Source organism: Bufo gargarizans, chromosome 2 (assembly GCF_014858855.1).
Source record: "Bufo gargarizans isolate SCDJY-AF-19 chromosome 2, ASM1485885v1, whole genome shotgun sequence".
In the NCBI taxonomy this organism is placed as follows: domain Eukaryota; kingdom Metazoa; phylum Chordata; class Amphibia; order Anura; family Bufonidae; genus Bufo; species Bufo gargarizans.
In genome coordinates, this window is record NC_058081.1 from 708972770 (window position 1) to 708991672 (window position 18903).

Consider the following 18903-nt stretch of genomic DNA (forward strand, 5'->3'; position numbering starts at 1 on the left):
TTCTTACTGGCTCCTATGAAAGAGGAAAACCTGATAGAAAGAGTCCTAGTGACTTCTGGAGAAGAAGAATCCAAGTGTGTGCAAAAAGCGTGAATGAAGATGATGAAACCTTTCCACCTACATATCTACACCCACAGACCCTCTGTATCCGTGGAGGTCCTAGGTTACCCCTTAGGCCTCATGCACACGGCCGTTGTTTGGGTCTGCATCCGAGATGCCGTTTTGGCAGCTCGGATGCGGACCCATTCACTTTAATGGGGCCGCAAAAGATGCAGACAGCACTCCGTGTGCTGTCCGCATCCGTTGCTCCGTTCCGCGGCCCCGCTAAAATAATATAACATGTCCTATTCTTGTCCACGCTTCGCGGACAAGAATAGGCATTTATATTGACGGACGCCCGTTCCGCAGATTGCAGAAGGCACACAGGCGGCTTCCGTTTTTTTGCGGATCCGCGGTTTGCGGACCGCAAAAAAACGGAATGGTCGTGTGCATGAGGCCTTAAACTAACATTCAAGGTCTGTGATGGTCTTCACACTCTCTATCTTGACCTTCAGGGTCTCTGAAGGGTTCACTTCTTACACTCATAACTGACTTTCAGGATCTACAAAGGGTCTTACATCCCATAAACTGACCTTAAGGTTTTGTAAAGGTTCTACCACCCCACAACTGACCTTCAGTTACCCCATAACCTTACCTTAACGCCGTAAGTGACCTTCAGTTACCCCATAACCCAACCTTCGGGATCTACAAAGGTTCTGACACCCAACAACTAACCTTCAGTTACCTCATAACCTGATCTTCATGATCTCTGAAGGTTCCTACACCCCATAACTGACCTTCACTTACCCCATAACTTGACCTTCGGGATCTACAAAGGTTCTGACACCCAACAACTAACCTTCAGTTACCTCATAACCTGATCTTCATGATCTCTGAAGGTTCCTACACCCCATAACTGACCTTCACTTACCCCATAACTTGACCTTCGGGATCTACAAAGGTTCTGACACCCGGAAACTGACCTTCAGTTACCCCATAACCTGATCTTCATGATCTCTGAAGGTTCATAACCCCCATAACTGACCTTCGGTTACCCCATAACATGACCTTCAGGATCTACGAAGGTTCTTGCACCCAATAACTGACCTTCAGTTGACCCATTGCCTGACCTTCAGGGCCTCTGAAGGTTCTTCCACCCCATAACTGACCTTCAGTTACCCCATAATCTGATATTCCGGATCTCTGAAGGTCTTTACACCCTATAACTGACCTTCAGTTACCCCATAACTTGACTTTCAGTATCTGTGATGGTCCTGACCCCTTATGACCTGCCTTAACCCATCTTGATGTGGTCACAGAATGAAATGAAAACCCCACTCCACCAAGTGTGACTGCCCCCTGCACTGCCATGTTTTACCTTCCGCGAGGGTCCTTTCACCAACCAGGGGCACTGCACTGGCAAGTGACAACTATGACAAGTGACTTCTGGTACATCTGGTGGTCACTTTCCTTCTACTGCATGGTGGTCGGGTATAACACAGTCCTAGTCCGGAGCCTCCACACAAAGCATTAAGGTCCAGATTATGCTGACTACACTCTCCTGCCAGGAACTACTACCCCCATCAGTACCTAGTAGAATTGATATGTGCTTTTAATACGCCAGTTTCTTTTAACCCTTTCATTCGGTTGCCATGTATTACGGGTGCTGTGGGGGACAGTGGTCTGACATGGAGTACAGATGCCATGGGCAATGGAGGCGACTCAAGTTGTGCTGTATTGGATGAGGGAAGCGTGTTTGCTGCCGTGAGGCTGTTGTGCAGTAGCAGTGGACTTTGTTGTCCCGGTGTGTGTTTTGTCGGATGGCTTCTGCTGTCCTGGTGGAGATGGATTGATTGTCCTGATGTGAGGTGTTCGTGTGGTGTCACAGTGTTTCTGGAGACGGTATACCGGACCCTACAAGCTGGAAATCCTGACAGTCTCCTGATAGTATCTGGCGGTGACGCTGGAGTTCCTCACGACGCCGGCGTTTGGTGACGAGGGCTCGTCCGGAGTGTTGGCAGGTGGCGTCGGGATGCTGATAATGGCCGCCGTTAGATCGGTCGTCTCGCAGTTCAGCTTCAGGCTTTTGGCGTTGAGGCTGGAGCGGCTAAAAGAAGACGAGACCAGGAGTGGGTGAGACACAGGAGAAGCATTGACCGTGCACCCCCCCCCCCATAGCTTATAAAGTTCGGGAGCATTATAAGACTCATTGCTGACACAACGCTAATGCCTGAGAGTGCAGTCACTGCCAAGTCCTACAGGGCCCCAATGCCACATTAGGAGAAACCCGTATTCTAAATGATAGATGGGGGCCCGGCTACGGATTTCGTATTGGGCCCCAGAAGCTTCGCCTCTGACTGCAGTCGGCCTCTCCTCTCTTGAAATGGCTGACAACAGGGAGCAGTAGAACTGCGCAGTGAATGAACATAACAGGGATGGTCAACCTGCGGCTCTCCAGCTGTTGTAAAACTACAACTCCTCTTCTGTAGGCTGATAGCTGTGGGAATGCTGGGAGTTGTAGTTTGGAGAGAAGCTGGGAATGTGACCTGGCCCGGTTTTGCGGGTAGTGGCAGAAGGGTTTGGAGCCCCCCGGAGGTGTCCAAGGACCAGGTACGACTGCTGCCTCTGCATCCCCTATAGCTACACCCATGGGGTCACACTGTGCCACTGCTGCCCAATCATACCGATATGGCAGGGATCAGCAACCTTCGGCACTCCAGGTGCTGTGAAACTACAACTCCCAGTATTCACACTTACTTGTCTGTTCCTGTAGCTCCCACTGAAGTGAAAGGAGTATTCTGGGAGTTGTAGTTTCAGAACAGCTGCAGTGACGGAGGTTGGGGTGTGGCGGTTGTGCTCATGCTTTTGGAAGCTGCATCCTACGATGGCTCCGGGGACTTACCTTTAAGTCGCAGATGTGGCCTTAGTGATGCCACAGACGGGTGTCTGGAAAAGACTATAGAAGAGGTGGCACCAGAAGCTGCAGTACCGGGCAGAGGTGCTGAGGTGTCCATTAGTCGCCCCCCCGTTCTGCACATTTTTCCGCATTGCTCGTATTCATTATTAATGCATTTATTTAAGACATAACTTTCCTCCCTACGGCTCTGGCAGCGGGCGGTGCTGTGGACACTGCGATTGCTGCCTCGGCGGTATTGGATTTCGGCCTCTGCTTTGTGCGGTGTAATGGCTGAGCGCATTTTGTGATCTAGAAGTGATTGTATAGAGCAGGGATCAGCAACCTTCGGCACTTATGTACGGAGTTGGAAGATGTTGCCGATCGCTCTTGCTGGGAGCTTGTAAGTAGTTTCCTGCCTGTAGAGGGCGCACCATGGCTGTGTACGTGAGGGGCGTACGTTGGGAAAGGGCAATAACTACTGGTGACTACTCGTAGGGATGGTCAAGGCAATGTATGCTGTTACTGCCTGCTAAAGGTGGATGGTCCTGTTGTGAGCATTAAAAAGGAGGCCTGCTGTGACTACTGGGGATATGGAGGGGGCCTGCTGTGACTACTGGGGATATGGAGGGGGCCTGCTGTGACTACTGGGGATATGGAGGGGGCCTGCTGTGACTACTGGGGATATGGAGGGGGCCTGCTGTGACTACTGGGGATATGGAGGGGGCCTGCTGTGACTACTGGGAGAAATAAAGGCCTATCCAGTGACCACCTGGGAAGTGGAGGGGGTGCAGTGACTACTGGGGATATGGAGGCAGCTGCTGTGACTACTAGGGAAGTGGAGATGGCTGCTGTGACTACTAGGAAAGTGGGGATAACTGCTGTGACGACTAAGGAAGTAGAGGCGGCTGCTGTGACTACTAGAAAAGTGGAGATGGCTGCTGTGACTACTAGAAAAGTGGAGATGGCTGCTGTGACTACCAGGGAAGTGGGGATGGCTGCTGTGACGACTAAGGAAGTAGAGGCGGCTGCTGTGACTACTAGGGAAGTGGAGATGGCTGCTGTGACAACTAAGGAAGTAGAGGCGGCTGCTGTGACTACTAGGGAAGTGGAGATGGCTGCTGTGACTACTAGAAAAGTGGAGATGGCTGCTGTGACTACCAGGGAAGTGGGGATGGCTGCTGTGACGACTAAGGAAGTAGAGGCGGCTGCTGTGACTACTAGGGAAGTGGAGATGGCTGCTGTGACAACTAGGGAAGTGGAGGCGACTGCTGTGACAACTAAGGAAGTAGAGGCGGCTGCTGTGACTACTAGGGAATTAGAGACGACTGCTGTGACTACTAGGGAAGTGGGGATGGCTGCTGTGACTACTAGGGAAGTGGGGATGGCTGCTGTGACTACTAGGGAAGTGGAGACGGTTGCTGTGACAACTAGGGAAGTGGAGGCGACTGCTGTGACAACTAAGGAAGTAGAGGCGGCTGCTGTGACTACTAGGGAATTAGAGACGACTGCTGTGACTACTAGGGAAGTGGGGATGGCTGCTGTGACTACTAGGGAAGTGGGGATGGCTGCTGTGACTACTAGGGAAGTGGAGACGGTTGCTGTGACTAGTGGAAAAATGGAGATGGCTGCTGTGACTACTAGGGAAGTGGAGGGGGTCAAGTGAGGACATGGAAGGGGACTGCTGTAACTACTGGGGTAGGGGAGGGAGCCTGCTCTTTCTGGCACTGTTCATAGGGTTATTCTTAATTAGGGGTAATCGCCCTCTGTCTGACACTCCTCATAGGGCACTTGCCGGCTGGCACTGCTAATGGGGGCATTCTCTACCTGGCAATGTTAATGAGGGCTCTCTGTTGGTGGCACTGTTTTATGAGGGTACACTCAGGCTTGCAGTGTTCATGGTGGTACTTTCTGGCTGACACTATTCAAGGGGGTACTCTCTGGCTGGCACTGCTAATGGGGGCTCTCTCTTAACAGTAATGTTTATGGGAGGAACTCCTTCTGGCACTGTTCATGGGGGCACTTTCTGCATGGCACTGTTTATGGACTTAGACTTGGCACTCTTAATTGGGAACTGCTAATGGGGGCACTCTCTGGCTTGCACTGTTTATGGGAGCACTTTATGGCTGACACTCTTCAAGGGGACACTCTCTGCATGGCACTGTTCATGGGGCACTCTTAACTTGGGGCAATCTCCTTCTGGCATTGCTAATGGGGGCATTCTCTACCTGGAAATGTTAATGGGGGCTCTCTGTTGGTGGCACTGTTTTATGGGGGCACTCTATGGCCTGCACTGTTCATGGGGGTATTTTCTGGCTGACACTCTTGTTGGGTGCACTCTCTGGTTGGCACTGCTAATGGAGGCTCTCTCAACGGCAATGTTTATGGGGGGAACTCCTTCCGGCACTGTTCGTGGGGGAACTCTCTGCATGGCAAAGTTTATGGACTTGGACCTGGCACTCTTATATGGGGGCAGTCTCCTTCTGGCACTCTTCATGGGGCACTCAGTGGCTAGATTGTCTAATGGGGGCAATCTCTACCTGGCAACGTTAAGGGGTGTTCTCTCATGAGAGCACTGCTCATGGGGGCACTCTCTGGCTTGCACAGTTCATGGGGGTGCACTTTCTAGCTGACACTCTTCAAGGGGGCACTCTCTGGTTGGTAATGTTATTGGGGGCACTCTCTGGTTGGTAATGTTATTGGGGGCACTCTCCTTCAGGCACTGTTCATGGAGGCATTCTCTACCTGGCAATGTTAATGGGGGACACTCTTTTGATGGCACTGTGCATGGGTGCACTCTCTGGCTGGCAGTGTTATTGGGGGCACTCTATGGTTAGCATTATTAGGCTACATCTATACAATTGCATAAGTATGAGCGCCCTTTTATAATGGAGGCACTAGCCACACAAGCACAACATGCCTGACTCCATGCATCTGTGAACCACAGAAGTCAATGCGTAGTTCAGGCACCATTTGGTAGTCGGTTGTCAGGAGCCTAAGGTAATGGTCAGCACCGGTGGAGGGGGCGTCCTATGTGACGTGGTGCTCACCTCTGGCTGAGACCCTTCTGTACATGCAGGGTTTCCAGCTCTTGCATGCTGCCACGACTGACGGAGACAGTGGAGTTAGCAAGTCGTATGGCACGGCGCTTGGCTCTTCGTGGGCAGCAAGACGTGGTTAGACCCTGCTGCGAGGAGATGGAGGTGCTGCGGCTGGTCCGATACCCGAAGGACTCGGTCATTAGCGCTTCGCTGTAGTTGTGCTCATCGGTAAACTCATGGCACTGGGGAGAAGAAGAAGAGAGGGAGACAGCAATACAAGCTCAGAGCCCGACCATGCAAGCACTGGATGTGGAGACCTAACCTACGCTAGAGGGGTGCTCTACGAGCAGCTGCACTCAAGGTCAGAATGCTCAATGCCAAGCGTCTGCTGGAGCGGTGTAAAGCATGTGGTCACTGGAACGTGTTCTGTGGAGGGATGGATCACGCTTTGCTATCTGGCGGTGATGGATGAGTCTGGATTTGGCACATGTGAAAAGAAGGCTGTGGTGGAGGAGGGGGTCTTTATGATCTCACAGGACCCCCGTGTGAGAGGGGTTGGGACCACATGGATTTGTCTATAGATCCTTACCGTGGTCTTCTCCAGACAGTGCAGCAGGTGATGATGCTGGAGTTCGAAGGCCGAGCGGTTCTTCACACAAAGGGCGTGAGCCTCAGTGTCCTCCTGGAAGGAAGCAAAGAAGACTGAGAACCCCTCCGAACCCAGTGGAAACTACCACTCCCAGCATGCTCTGACAGCAGTGATCTGCAGCTCAGCCCTCTTCAGCTGTTGCAAATCTATAACTCCTAGCGTGCCAAGAGGCTCATCAGCTACTGAAAAACTACAACCCTCAGCATACCCTGACAGCAGGGTCTCTAACTTGAGGCCTTCCAGCTGCTTAAAAAAACTACATCCCCCAGCATCCCCTGACAGCAGTGGTCTCTAACTTGAGGCCTCCCAGCTGCTGAAAAACTACAACCCCCAGCATGCCCTTACAGCAGTGGTCTCTAATTTGTGGGTGTTCAGCTATTGCAAAACTACAACTCCCAGCATGCCCTGCAGCTGTCTTCAACTTGTGGCTCTCCAGCTTTTGCAAAACTACAACTCCCAGCATGCCCCGACAGCAGTGGTCACTAACTTGTGGCTGTTTAGCTGTTGAAAAACTACAACTCCCAGCATTCCCTAACAGCAGCTGTTTCCAACTTGTTGCAAAACTACAACTCCTAGCATCTCCTGACAGCTGGAGAGCCAAAGGCTGGAGGTCACTGATCTACAGGATACAAGCAAACATCGAATCACTTTGCAAATATCTTACTCACCTTGTACACGTCTTACTACAATCACATCCAGAGCTGCATTTAGAATTCTGCCAAATTCCTCAGATCTGCAACTATGTAATGTCTGCAGAGAAAACATTTAACTGTCCCCTGCTGTGCCAATACAGGGCATGCTCTGATGGGATGGATTGACGTGACAAGAAACCAAAATGTCGCTACAGCTCTGGGTGTGATTGGAGCATAAAATATTAGGGACAAGATACGATCAGTCCAAGGCAGGTTAAACATTTGCACAGTTACCTAATTCCAACTGTAGAATAAAATGTAAAAACAATAGGTTAACAAATGCAAATTACCTCGCTTCATTTACCTGGTACAGACTTCACTCTAATCACAACCAGAGCTGCATTCAGAATTCTGTTGATTTCCTTACAACTTGTCTTGTGAGATCCTACCTATTTAGCGTCTGCATAGAATACATGTGTCGATACAGGGCTTGCTGTGCTGTGGATGGATTTGAAGTGGCAGCCAACAGATTTGTTACTGCAGCTCTAGGTGTGACTGGAGTATAAAGTATTCCTGAAGGTCTATAGAAGTTGAGTTAATTTTTTGCACACTAAAACTAATATCAATACAGTGCATTATGGGATTTCAGAACTGCCATTGAAGCTTGGGGTGTGATTAGAGTATAAAACATTAAATAACTCAAAAACCGTACAAGAGAATCAGAAAGTGATCGAAAGTAGAGATGCCCTTTAAGTCCGTACTGAGCAGTCATGCTATTGTCCTGCTGCTGTCCGCCACCCCCTTACCTCCAGGCCGCCGCTCTCCTTGTAACGCAGGAAGGCGTTGGTCGTGTTACTTTTCGCCAATCTGATCCTGGCCAATCGGATTTTCTGCGAAAAGAAATGACACAGTCAGTATTCGGGGGGGCGCTGTTGCATTAACGTCTATGGAAAGTATCTGCTGCAACAGTGGTGAGAAGTGGTACTGCAAGCTGTCAAAAAGCACATTTCAAAAAGACTTGACAAAAACAACCCCATGACTTCTTAAAGGAGATGTCTGAGACTACAGATACAAGTCTGCTTTCTTCTTGTCACAGCGCCTCTCTTGTCTTTACCCTGTGTCTGGTATGGCAGCTCAGTCCCATTCGTTTAAATGGGTCTGAGCTGCAATACCAGTCGCAGCCTAGGGGAAAGAGAGGCGCTGTGTCTAGAAAAAAGCAGATTTGTGTCAAAAACAGCGCCACCCCAGTCCACAGGTTAGGTGTGGTAATGCAGCTCAGCCCCATACACTACAATGGAGCCTAGCTGCAATACCAGACTCTGCCAATGGGCAGGTGTGGCGCTCATTTTTGCATTATTCAGGGGGGGCCCGTGGGATCTTACCTGCTGTGCCCGCCGCTTGTCGGCTCTCTGGTTTTGGTGGTAAATACGGCTGAAATTCGATACGATGACAGGGACTGGCAGTGCAATCACCAGCACACCACTAAGGGAGCAAATGGAGCCAAAGATTTTCCCGGCTATGGTGTCTGGTACCATGTCTCCATACCTGGGGGAAGAGGAAAGGCGTCTATAACCAGGCGGCTAATCACTGCGCTCTAACTTAAAGGGAATGTCGACCGCGACCCTTATCCAAATCCCCTGCAGGGTCACAGATGATAGAATCCTGCTTCCTGAAGGCACCACTAGAGGGAGCTAATGAGCTGGATTGGCTTCAATAAATAAACCAGTATGCAGAAAGCTCAAGAGCTCCCTCTAGTGGTGGCTGCAGGCAGGAAGAATTATATCCTTTCGTTCTATGCAGGAGATTTCTGGAGCAATGTGTTGGATGTATTGTGATATTAATCAGCACATCATTTTGGACTTATCTAGATAAAAACCAAAAAAACGAGCTACTCTCCCTTTAAGAAGGCGACACTTTCATGTGTATGCCGCATAACGAGACGAGAAAATGAACTGATGATCCACTACATCAGAATATCACGTTGGCTGTGAAAGAGGTTTACCGTGGTGTGGTTTCGGGGTTATGACTGCAGTACCTCCTTTGGCCTGACTCAGAGGGGGCGCTGTTGCTCTCCGCACAGCCGCGCTTCTCAGCTCTCTCATTCATCTTCGGCCGTGTTCTTCGTCAATAATGGCCGCCCTATTTTTGGCATTTCCACATTTTATTCCAAGACGTGTAAGAAATGGTTATTAATGAAAAGTGACACCGAGCAAAGGAAGATAATTAGAGCGTCGGCCTGTAATTAGATACGCACAGCAGCACAGAGTGTTTCAGAGCTGGAGCAGAAAACCCAATTACAGGCAGTGACCTGAGCCGGCAGACTAGTAAAGACAGGGCTGTCAGTGACAGAGCCGTGATAGGAGGAGGGCGCGGGAGGTCAGCAGCACAGAGTGTTTCAGGAAAGACGCAGGGCTCATCTTGTAGGAGGAAGTGTTAGTGAGGCCCCGGCTGCATGTGCCAAGGGCAGTGCCCTGATGGGGAAGAGGGGACGGGAGATAGGGCAGGATGCAGGTGGGCAGAAAAGGAACAAGGCCTACAGCTGCACACAGCTGCACAGAGTATTTCAGGCAGCGCTATTGAGAATGATGCGGCTTGTGCAAGTGGCAGTGTCCTGATCGGGAAGAGAAGGTGGGAGATAGAGAAGAACACAGGCAAGCAGGAGAAGGGACAGTGTCTCACAGCAGCACATAGTATTTCAGGCAGCAGTCTGCTCATCTTGTAGGAGGCAGTGTTATTGAGAATGGCATGGCATGTGCCAGGGGCAGTGCCCTGATGGAGAAGAGATGACGGAAGATAGGGGAGGACAGACAGGCAGGGGAAAAGACAGTGCCTCACAGCAGCACAGAGTATTTTAGGGGCAGCACGTTTATGTTGTAAGCGGCAGTGTTACTGAGGTCCAAGCTGCTGGTGCCAGGGCCAGCACCCTGATGGGAAGAGAGATCGGGCAGGACACAGGCAGGCAGGGGAAGGGACAGTGTCTCACAGCAGTACAGAGTATTTTAGGGGCAGCACGCTTTTGCTGTAAGCAGCAGTGTTACTGAGGTCCAAGCTGCTGGTGCCAGGGCCAACACCCTGATGGGAAGAGAGATCGGGCAGGACACAGGCAGGCAGGGGAAGGGACAGTGTCTCACAGCAGCTCAGAGTATTTTAGGTGGAAGTATGCCTATGTTTAAGAGGGGGAAGGGAGTTAGTGGAGAACAGAGGCAGGGACAGTGTCTCACAGCAGCACAAAGTATTTTAGGAAGCAGTCTGCTCATGTTGTACTAGGCAGTGTTGCATGTGAAAGGGGCAATGATGTGATAGGAAGGTAAATGGGGGACACCACTAACAGGCATTGAAAGGAGCATCCTATAGCAGCACAGAGTATTTCAGGAGATGACTGTGCTCACCTGGCAGGAGGCAGTGTTAGCGATGCCAAGGCTGTGTGTCAAAGGAGCAGCACCCAGACGGGAAGAAGGGGAAGGGAGACATAGGGGGAACAGAGACAAGCTGGAAAGGAGTAAAGTCTCACAGCAGCACAGAGTATTTCAGGCAGCAATGCGCCTACCTTGCCCAGGAGGCAGTGTTAGTGGAGACAAGTCTGGATGTGGCTGGTGAGGCAGTAGCTATAGGGGCTGCAGATAACCCGGGCCTGGGGACAGGTGGTGGCTTCTGATACAAATCGGCAGGGGAAAGAAGCATGGTCACACAGCAGCACAGAGTATTTAAGGAGATGACTGTTGCTTATGTTACTGAAGACAGGGGAACGTGGAGGACAAGTGACAGGAGGGGGAGAACGGAGACGCATCATACAGACCTAGCAAACGGGTGAAGATCAACAGCCTCTCCATGAGGTATGAAATCCCTGCGCAGGTCATTAGCGCCCCCTGTGGTTCCCTCCAGGGAAGTCCAATGATTGCACATTATAAAGCGCGTCGGCGCTCAGAACTGACTGCAGTTATCTATCAGCCGAGTCGGCAACCTCCAGGCAAAGCAATTGCCAGCCCCTCCTGGAACACAGCGGGAAATATCCGATTTATGAGACGTGCGCGCTTCTTGTGGGGAGTCGTTAGATATGTCGCTCCGACCGCAAATGGTTAAATTGGTCGCAGATGAGAATTTTAAAGGGGTTTATGAGATTAGGAAAAAATGGCTGCTCACTTCCATAAACAGCGCCTACTGGGCTAAACTGCATTACCAGGCACAGCCACAGGACAAAAGTGGCGCTGTATCTGGAAGATCGAGGCTATTGGGGTTCAACTGCAATACCGGGTACAGCCACTGGGCAAGAGTGGTGCTGTTTATAGTAGGAAGAAGCCATTGGGACTGAGCTGCCATACCAGGTACAGCCACTGGGCAAAAGTGGCGCTGTTTATAGAAGAAAGCAGTCATTGGTTGTGAGCTGCAATACCTGGTATCGCCACAGGGCAAAAGTGGCGCTGTTTATAAAAAAAAAACACCTATGTTTTCCTGCTGTCATAACCGTTGATTAAGGGAGAACCCCTTCTCTAACTGAGGTGCTGCAGGCCATCGGTGGAGGGAAGCTGCAGATGGTTGTACATTTAGACCCCTGCAGGACAAATATGGTATTGCATAATGTCCATTTAAATCAACGGGTACCATTAATACAAAGTTGCGCTGAGTCCTCCTTAGCAGGGGGCGCTGTTTGCAGTGGCTATAGTTTAGGTGGCTGGGGATGGGGGGGGGGGGGAGGTTAACCCTTTAAGAGCATGATATACATAAGTCACTAAACGTGTTGTCCATGTGGAAGCGGGGTGCCCGAGGGATGACAGGGATGCCTGTGAGTGTGTGTGACACTGCCGCTCATCCTGCCGGGCTCGTCAGTACAGAGCAGGCGATGTAACCAGACAGGCTCACGCAAGCAACAAAAGGAAGAGAAACCCTGAATCCTTGGCTTCCAGCAAAGCAGATAATGATATGGACATGTCCCCCTCGCCACGTGATGACGAACGACAAGAATTTAATTAAAAACTCCTTTAGAAAAGTTCTAGAGTCATTTACAGACAAGTTGGACAAGAAAAGATAAATGTTCTTGTTCTATTTACAGAACTTGTCTTGATAGGGAAGCAGTTTGTGCTCCAGAGCTGCTCTTCCTATTGGAGATAGGAACTTGCAGCCATGAAATAAAGTTCTAGGTCCCATCAACCTCTGAGTGCAGCTCTGAAGCTCCTATCCATAACAGGGGCCCCTCAGGCTCCAGGGCCCAGTGCACCCCCTATAAATGCTCCTCCTCCCTCCACGGCGATCTCTGTACAGAGCATGCTCACAACACTTCCCGAGACCGGCTATCGTTATGGAGGCGCTCTCACAAGGAAACCATTTTACTACTTCGCTGCTCTCCGGAGTCCGCCAGACAGACAGGGACCCCCCATAACATCCACAGGGCACATGGACCACAAGGACTGTTCTACCTGCATTACGTTCATTGCCTGCCCCTGTCTACACTGTGCTTCAATTCATGCTTCAGATCTCTGCTTGCTGCCAGTGAATGAAATATTACAATTGTATTATCTTCTATACATCATACACTACAACCCTCAACATGACCCGATCACTGAACATGACGCAGTATCATATTATTATACTTGATACACAGAACACTACTCCCCCCAACATGACCGACTATACTACAGTTTTGTTTTACTCAATACATAGGACACTACAACTCCAAACATGACCAGACCATAATACTGTTCTGTTTTATTCAATACATAGGACACTACAACTCCCAACATGACCAGACCATAATACAGTTCTATTTTATTTAATACATAGGACACTACAACTCCCAACATGACCGAGCCATAATACAGTTAAATTTTATTCAATACATAGGACACTACAACTCCCAACATGACCCAGCCATAATACAGTTAAATTTTATTCAATACATAGGACACTACAACTCCCAACATGACCGAGCCATAATACAGTTAAATTTTATTCAATACATAGGACACTACAACTCCCAACATGACCCAGCCAAAATACAGTTAAATTTTATTCAATACATAGGACACTACAACTACCAACATGACCGAGCCATAATACAGTTCAATTTTATTCAATACATAGGACACTACAACTCCCAACATGACCGTGCCATAAAACAGTTCTATTTTATTTAATACATAGGACACTACAACTCCCAACATGACCGTGCCATAATACAGTTCTATTTTATGCAATACATAGGACACTACAACTCCCAACATGACCCGACCATAATACTGTTCTATTTTACTCAATACACAGGATACTACAACTCCCAACATGACCCAGCCAAATTACAGTTCTATTTTACTCAATACATAGGATACTACAACTCCCAACACGATTTTACCACTGGATATCCTCACAATACAATCCTCTTATACTCTGTCAGAGAAAAACTACAACTCCCAGCTTGACCTGACCATAATTTCATTGTTTTACTTAATACATACAGCACTACAACTCCTAACAAGACCCCACCACTACTTGAAATATACTCTAAAAAGACCACACTACAACCCCCAACATGACCTGACCATAGCACAGCCCTGTTAGAACCTGTGGATCGGGGGACTCTCCGGTTACTCCTGTGTGAATGCTTCTTTGCTCTCCGGTAAGATGGCCGCCGCTCCCCTCTAGGAATCCATTACTAATTGGGTAATAATCACATCAACGTGCTATGTGGAAGCGATACGTGCGCTGTAAACGAGCACAGTTCCCGGACGCTGTAACATAATCCATGTGACGTGTGGCACAGCCCTTAGGTTATAAAGCGGAGCTACAGTTCAAAGCGGCATCTCACCGACCTCCGGGAGCCCAGAGTTCCCCTTTACCTGTTCAGAAACCTCCTCAGCCACCCAAAAATCCATCTAGTGTAAAACAGTAAATACTAGGCAGGGAGGAAGGGGATGAAGCTGCAGTCTTCTACCTCAGTCTGTCTGTGACTGCACGCTGTGAGAGGGGAGGAAGAGCGGCAGGGAGATTTGGATGTACTGCATCTAATATACATTGCATTCGAGCATCAGTGCTAGAACCGGGGGTGGAGGCTGGGGGTCATGGCACTGATCCTCAGACTGGTTATCAATATCAGATTTCACAATCGGCACCCCCAACTGATCAACTGTATCGGGCAGCTGCTGGCAACCATACAGTTGGCTCCTTAAAGGGGTTGTGCATGAATGGGGGAAGGGGGGTTGGCCAAACCTGTAAAGGGAAGCTTACTTATCGCCTCTGGCTCCCTGCTCCTTCTCCTCCTTTAAATCTATATTGGATATAGTACATCCAGATATCTTCCCCTGGCTGCTCCTCCTCCCCTCTCACAGCATGCAGTCACAGACAGGCTGAAGTAGAAGACCGCAGCTTCTTCTCCCTCATTCCTGTCTGGTATTTACAGTTTTACACTAGATTGTTTTTTTTTTGGTGGCTGAGAAGGTTTCCAAAGAAGCAAATTGCAGATTCAGGCCAAGTTCCAGGAGAAGGACATTACAAGGCATCACAAGGTGCGCTCTGACCAACTGAGGAAGGGAGGGGTTTGCCAAATCCCCCTGCATTCTTGCACAACCCCTTTAAATCTATATTCGATGTAGTAAGGCATCACAAGGTGTGCTCCGGCCAACTGAGGAAGGGAGGGGTTTGCCAAATCCCCCTGCATTCTTGCACAACCCCTTTAAATCTATATTCGATGTAGTACATCCAGATATCTTCCCCTGGCTGCTCCTCCTCCCCTCTCACAGCGTGCAGTCACAGACAGACTGAGGGAAAATACTGCAGCTTCATCCCCCTCCTCCCTATCTAGTATTTACAGTTTTACAGTAGATTATTATTTTTTTTGGTGGTTGAGGTTTCCAAAGGAGGAAATTTCAGATTCAGGCGAAGTTCCAAGAGAAGGACATTACAAGGTGTCACAAAGTGTGGTCCGGCCAAGTGAGGAAAAGAGGGGTTTGTCAAATTCCCCTACATTCTTGCACAACCCCTTTAACTCTGTATTGGATGTAGTACATACCGATATCTCCTCCTGGTTGCAACTTCCCCCCACTCACAGACAGACTGAAGGAAAATACTGCAGCTTCATCCCCCTCCTCCCGATCTAGTATTTACAGTTTTACACAAGAAGGTTTCCAAAGGAGAAAATCGCAGATTCAGTCCGAGTTCCAGGAGAAGGACATTACAAGGTATCACAAAGTGCGGTCCGGCCAAGTGACAAAGGGAGGGGTTTGGCAAACCCCTCCTACATTCTTGCACAACCCATTTAACTCTGTATTAGACGTAGTACATGCAGATATCTTCCCCTGGCTGCTCCTCCTCCCCTCTCACAGCATGCAGTCACAGACAGACTGAGGGAAAATACTGCAGCTTCATCCCCCTCCTCCCCATCTAGTATTTACAGTTTTACACTAGATGATTTTTTTTGGTGGCTGAGAAGGTTTCCAAAGGAGGAAATTTCAGATTCAGGCCGAGTTCCAGGAGAAGGATATTACGAGGCGTCATAAAGTGTGGCTGCAGCCTTCATTTTAGGATTCTCGGTACTAAAGAGAAACTTGGCAGACTGCTCGTGTTCACATCTCAGCCGCGTTAAAACCATTATGCTGAAATACATTTAAAGGAGAACATAAGGGGGGGAGGGGGGAGCAACAGAGCGGATCGGTAACTCAGGCCATTACAGAGCCTCAGTAATTACATCGTCACAAGGTATAGCAAGCTCCTATTCACTGAGCTATGTTAGCGCCCCCTAGTGGCTGCATTATCATGAATAATTACATAGGGTCCAAATGGGGCTGTCTGGTTTAGAAAACCTATTGTCAGATACTCTATTAGGGAAGTCCGATCCGATAGATGGGGGGGGGGGGGGGGTCCCTATTAGTCACAGCAGAGAATATGTCTTTCTGGAGGACCCGGCGCATTCATACATTATATGGACGTCCTATTGATTTATTGATTTGATACTGTAATACTTCATTTCACCTGTGGTGGAGCTGCAGTGGAAGTGAGCAGTTCCTGCAATGTTCTTAAACTGATTATAGCTGATCGCGGGGGGTCCCAAAGTGAGATAATCTAGTGTACAGAACTATCTATACTGTATATATACAGAATTATCTATAGTGTATACAGGAGAGTGTAATATTATATATAGAATTATCTATAGTGTATACAGGAGAGTGTAATATATATATACAGAATTATCTATAGTGTATACAGGAGAGTCTAATATTATATATAGAATTATCTATAGTGTATACAGGAGAGTGTAATATTATATATAGAATTATCTATAGTGTATACAGGAGAGTGTAATATTATATCTAGAATTATCTATAGTGTATACAGGAGAGTGTAATATTATATCTAGAATTATCTATAGTGTATACAGGAGAGTGTAATATTATATACAGAATTATCTATAGTGTATACAGGAGAGTGTAATATTATATACAGAATTATCTATAGTGTATACAGGAGAGTGTAATATTATATATAGAATTATCTATAGTGTATACAGGAGAGTCTAATATTATATATAGAATTATCTATAGTGTATACAGGAGAGTGTAATATTATATATAGAATTATCTATAGTGTATACAGGAGAGTCTAATATTATATATAGAATTATCTATAGTGTATACAGGAGAGTGTAATATTATATACATAATTACCTATAGTGTATACAGGAGAGTGTAATATTATATATAGAATTATCTATAGTGTATACAGGAGAGTCTAATATTATATATAGAATTATCTATAGTGTATACAGGAGAGTGTAATATATATATACAGACAGTACAGACCAAAAGTTTGGACACACCTTCTCATTCAAAGAGTTTTCTTTATTTTCATGACTATGCAAATTGTAGATTCACACTGAAGGCATCAAAACTATGAATTAACATGTGGAATTATATACATAACAACAACTGAAAATATGTCATATTCTAGGTTCTTCAAAGTAGCCACCTTTTGCTTTGATTACTGCTTTGCACACTCTTGGCATTCTCTTGATGAGCTACAAGAGGTAGTCACCTGAAATGGTCTTCACTTCACAGGTGTGCCCTGTCAGGTTTAATAAGTGGGATTTCTTGCATTATAAATGGGGTTGGGGCCATCAGTTGCGTTGTGGAGAAGTCAGGTGGATACACAGCTGATAGTCCTACTGAAAAGACTGTTAGAATTTGTATTATGGCAAGAAAAAAGCAGCTAAGTAAAGATAAACGAGTGGCCATCATTACTTTAAGAAATTAAGGTCAGTCAGTCCGAAAAATTGGGAAAACTTTGAAAGTGTCCCCAAGTGCAGTCACAAAAACCATCAAGCGCTACAAAGAAACTGGCTCACATGCGGACCGCCCCAGGAAAGGAAGACCAAGAGTCACCTCTGCTGCGGAGGAGAAGCTCATCCGAGTCACCAGCCTCAGAAATCGCAGGTTAACAGCAGCTCAGATTAGAGACCAGGTCAATGCCACCCAGAGTTCTAGCAGCAGACACATCTCTAGAACAACTGCTAAGAGGAGACTGTGTGAATCAGGCCTTCATGGTAGAAGATCTGCTAGGAAACCACTGCTAAGGACAGGCAACAAGCAGAAGAGACTTGTTTGGGCTAAAGAACACAAGGAATGGACATTAGACCAGTGGAAATCTGCGCTTTGGTCTGATGAGTCCACATTTGAGATCTTTGGTTCCAACCACCGTGTCTTTGTGCGACGCAGAAAAGGTGAACGGATGGACTCTACATGCCTGGTTCCCACCGTGAAGCATGGAGGAGGAGGTGTGATGGTGTGGGGGTGCTTTGCTGGTGACACTGTTGGGGATTTATTCAAAATTGAAGGCATACTGAACCAGCATGGCTACCACAGCATCTTGCAGCGGCATGCTATTCCATCCGGTTTGCGTTTAGTTGGACCATCATTTATTTTTCAACAGGACAATGACCCCAAACACACCTCCAGGCTGTGTAAGGGCTATTTGACCATGAAGGAGAGTGATGGGGTGCTGCGCCAGATGACCTGGCCTCCACAGTCACCGGACCTGAACCCAATCGAGATGGTTTGGGGTGAGCTGGACCGCAGAGTGAAGGCAAAAGGGCCAACAAGTGCTAAGCATCTCTGGGAACTCCTTCAAGACTGTTGGAAGACCATTTCAGGTGACTACCTCTTGAAGCTCATCAAGAGAATGCCAAGAGTGTGCAAAGCAGTAATCAAAGCAAAAGGTGGCTACTTTGAAGAACCTAGAATATGACATATTTTCAGTTGTTTCACACTTTTTTGTTATGTATATAATTCCACATGTGTTAATTCATAGTTTTGATGCCTTCAGTGTGAATCTTTGAATGAGGTGTGTCCAAACTTTTGGTCTGTACTGTGTATATATAGAATTATCTATAATGTATACAGGAGAGTGTAATATTATATACAGAATTATCTATAGTGTATACAGGAGAGTCTAATATTATATACAGAATTTTCTATAGTGTATACAGGACAGTATATTATTGTAGATAAAAAATATCTATGGAGTATACAGGACAGTATAATACTGTATATAGAAGTATCTATGGAGTATACAGGACAGTATAATACTGTATATAGAAGTATCTATGGAGTATACAGGACAGTATAATACTGTATATAGAATTATCTATGAAGTATATGGGTGACTCTTTCA

At 47.6% G+C, this 18903-nt stretch overlaps 1 protein-coding gene across 2 annotated transcripts in view; it reads right to left on the minus strand.

Annotated features, from left to right (window-relative positions):
- Positions 1-1046: 1046 nt before the first annotated feature.
- LOC122929087 (potassium voltage-gated channel subfamily D member 1-like) overlaps positions 1047-18903 on the minus strand; it is a 39157-nt gene continuing 21300 nt past the window's right edge. For both annotated transcript variants that reach the window (XM_044282542.1, XM_044282543.1), the window contains exons 3-7: positions 8637-8799; positions 8061-8144; positions 6563-6655; positions 5983-6215; positions 1047-2146 (exon numbers count right to left, since the gene is read on the minus strand). In XM_044282542.1, coding sequence (XP_044138477.1) covers positions 1954-2146; positions 5983-6215; positions 6563-6655; positions 8061-8144; positions 8637-8799 — 766 coding nt within the window. In that variant the 3' untranslated portion in view covers positions 1047-1953. The remainder of the gene's footprint in view (positions 2147-5982; positions 6216-6562; positions 6656-8060; positions 8145-8636; positions 8800-18903) is intronic.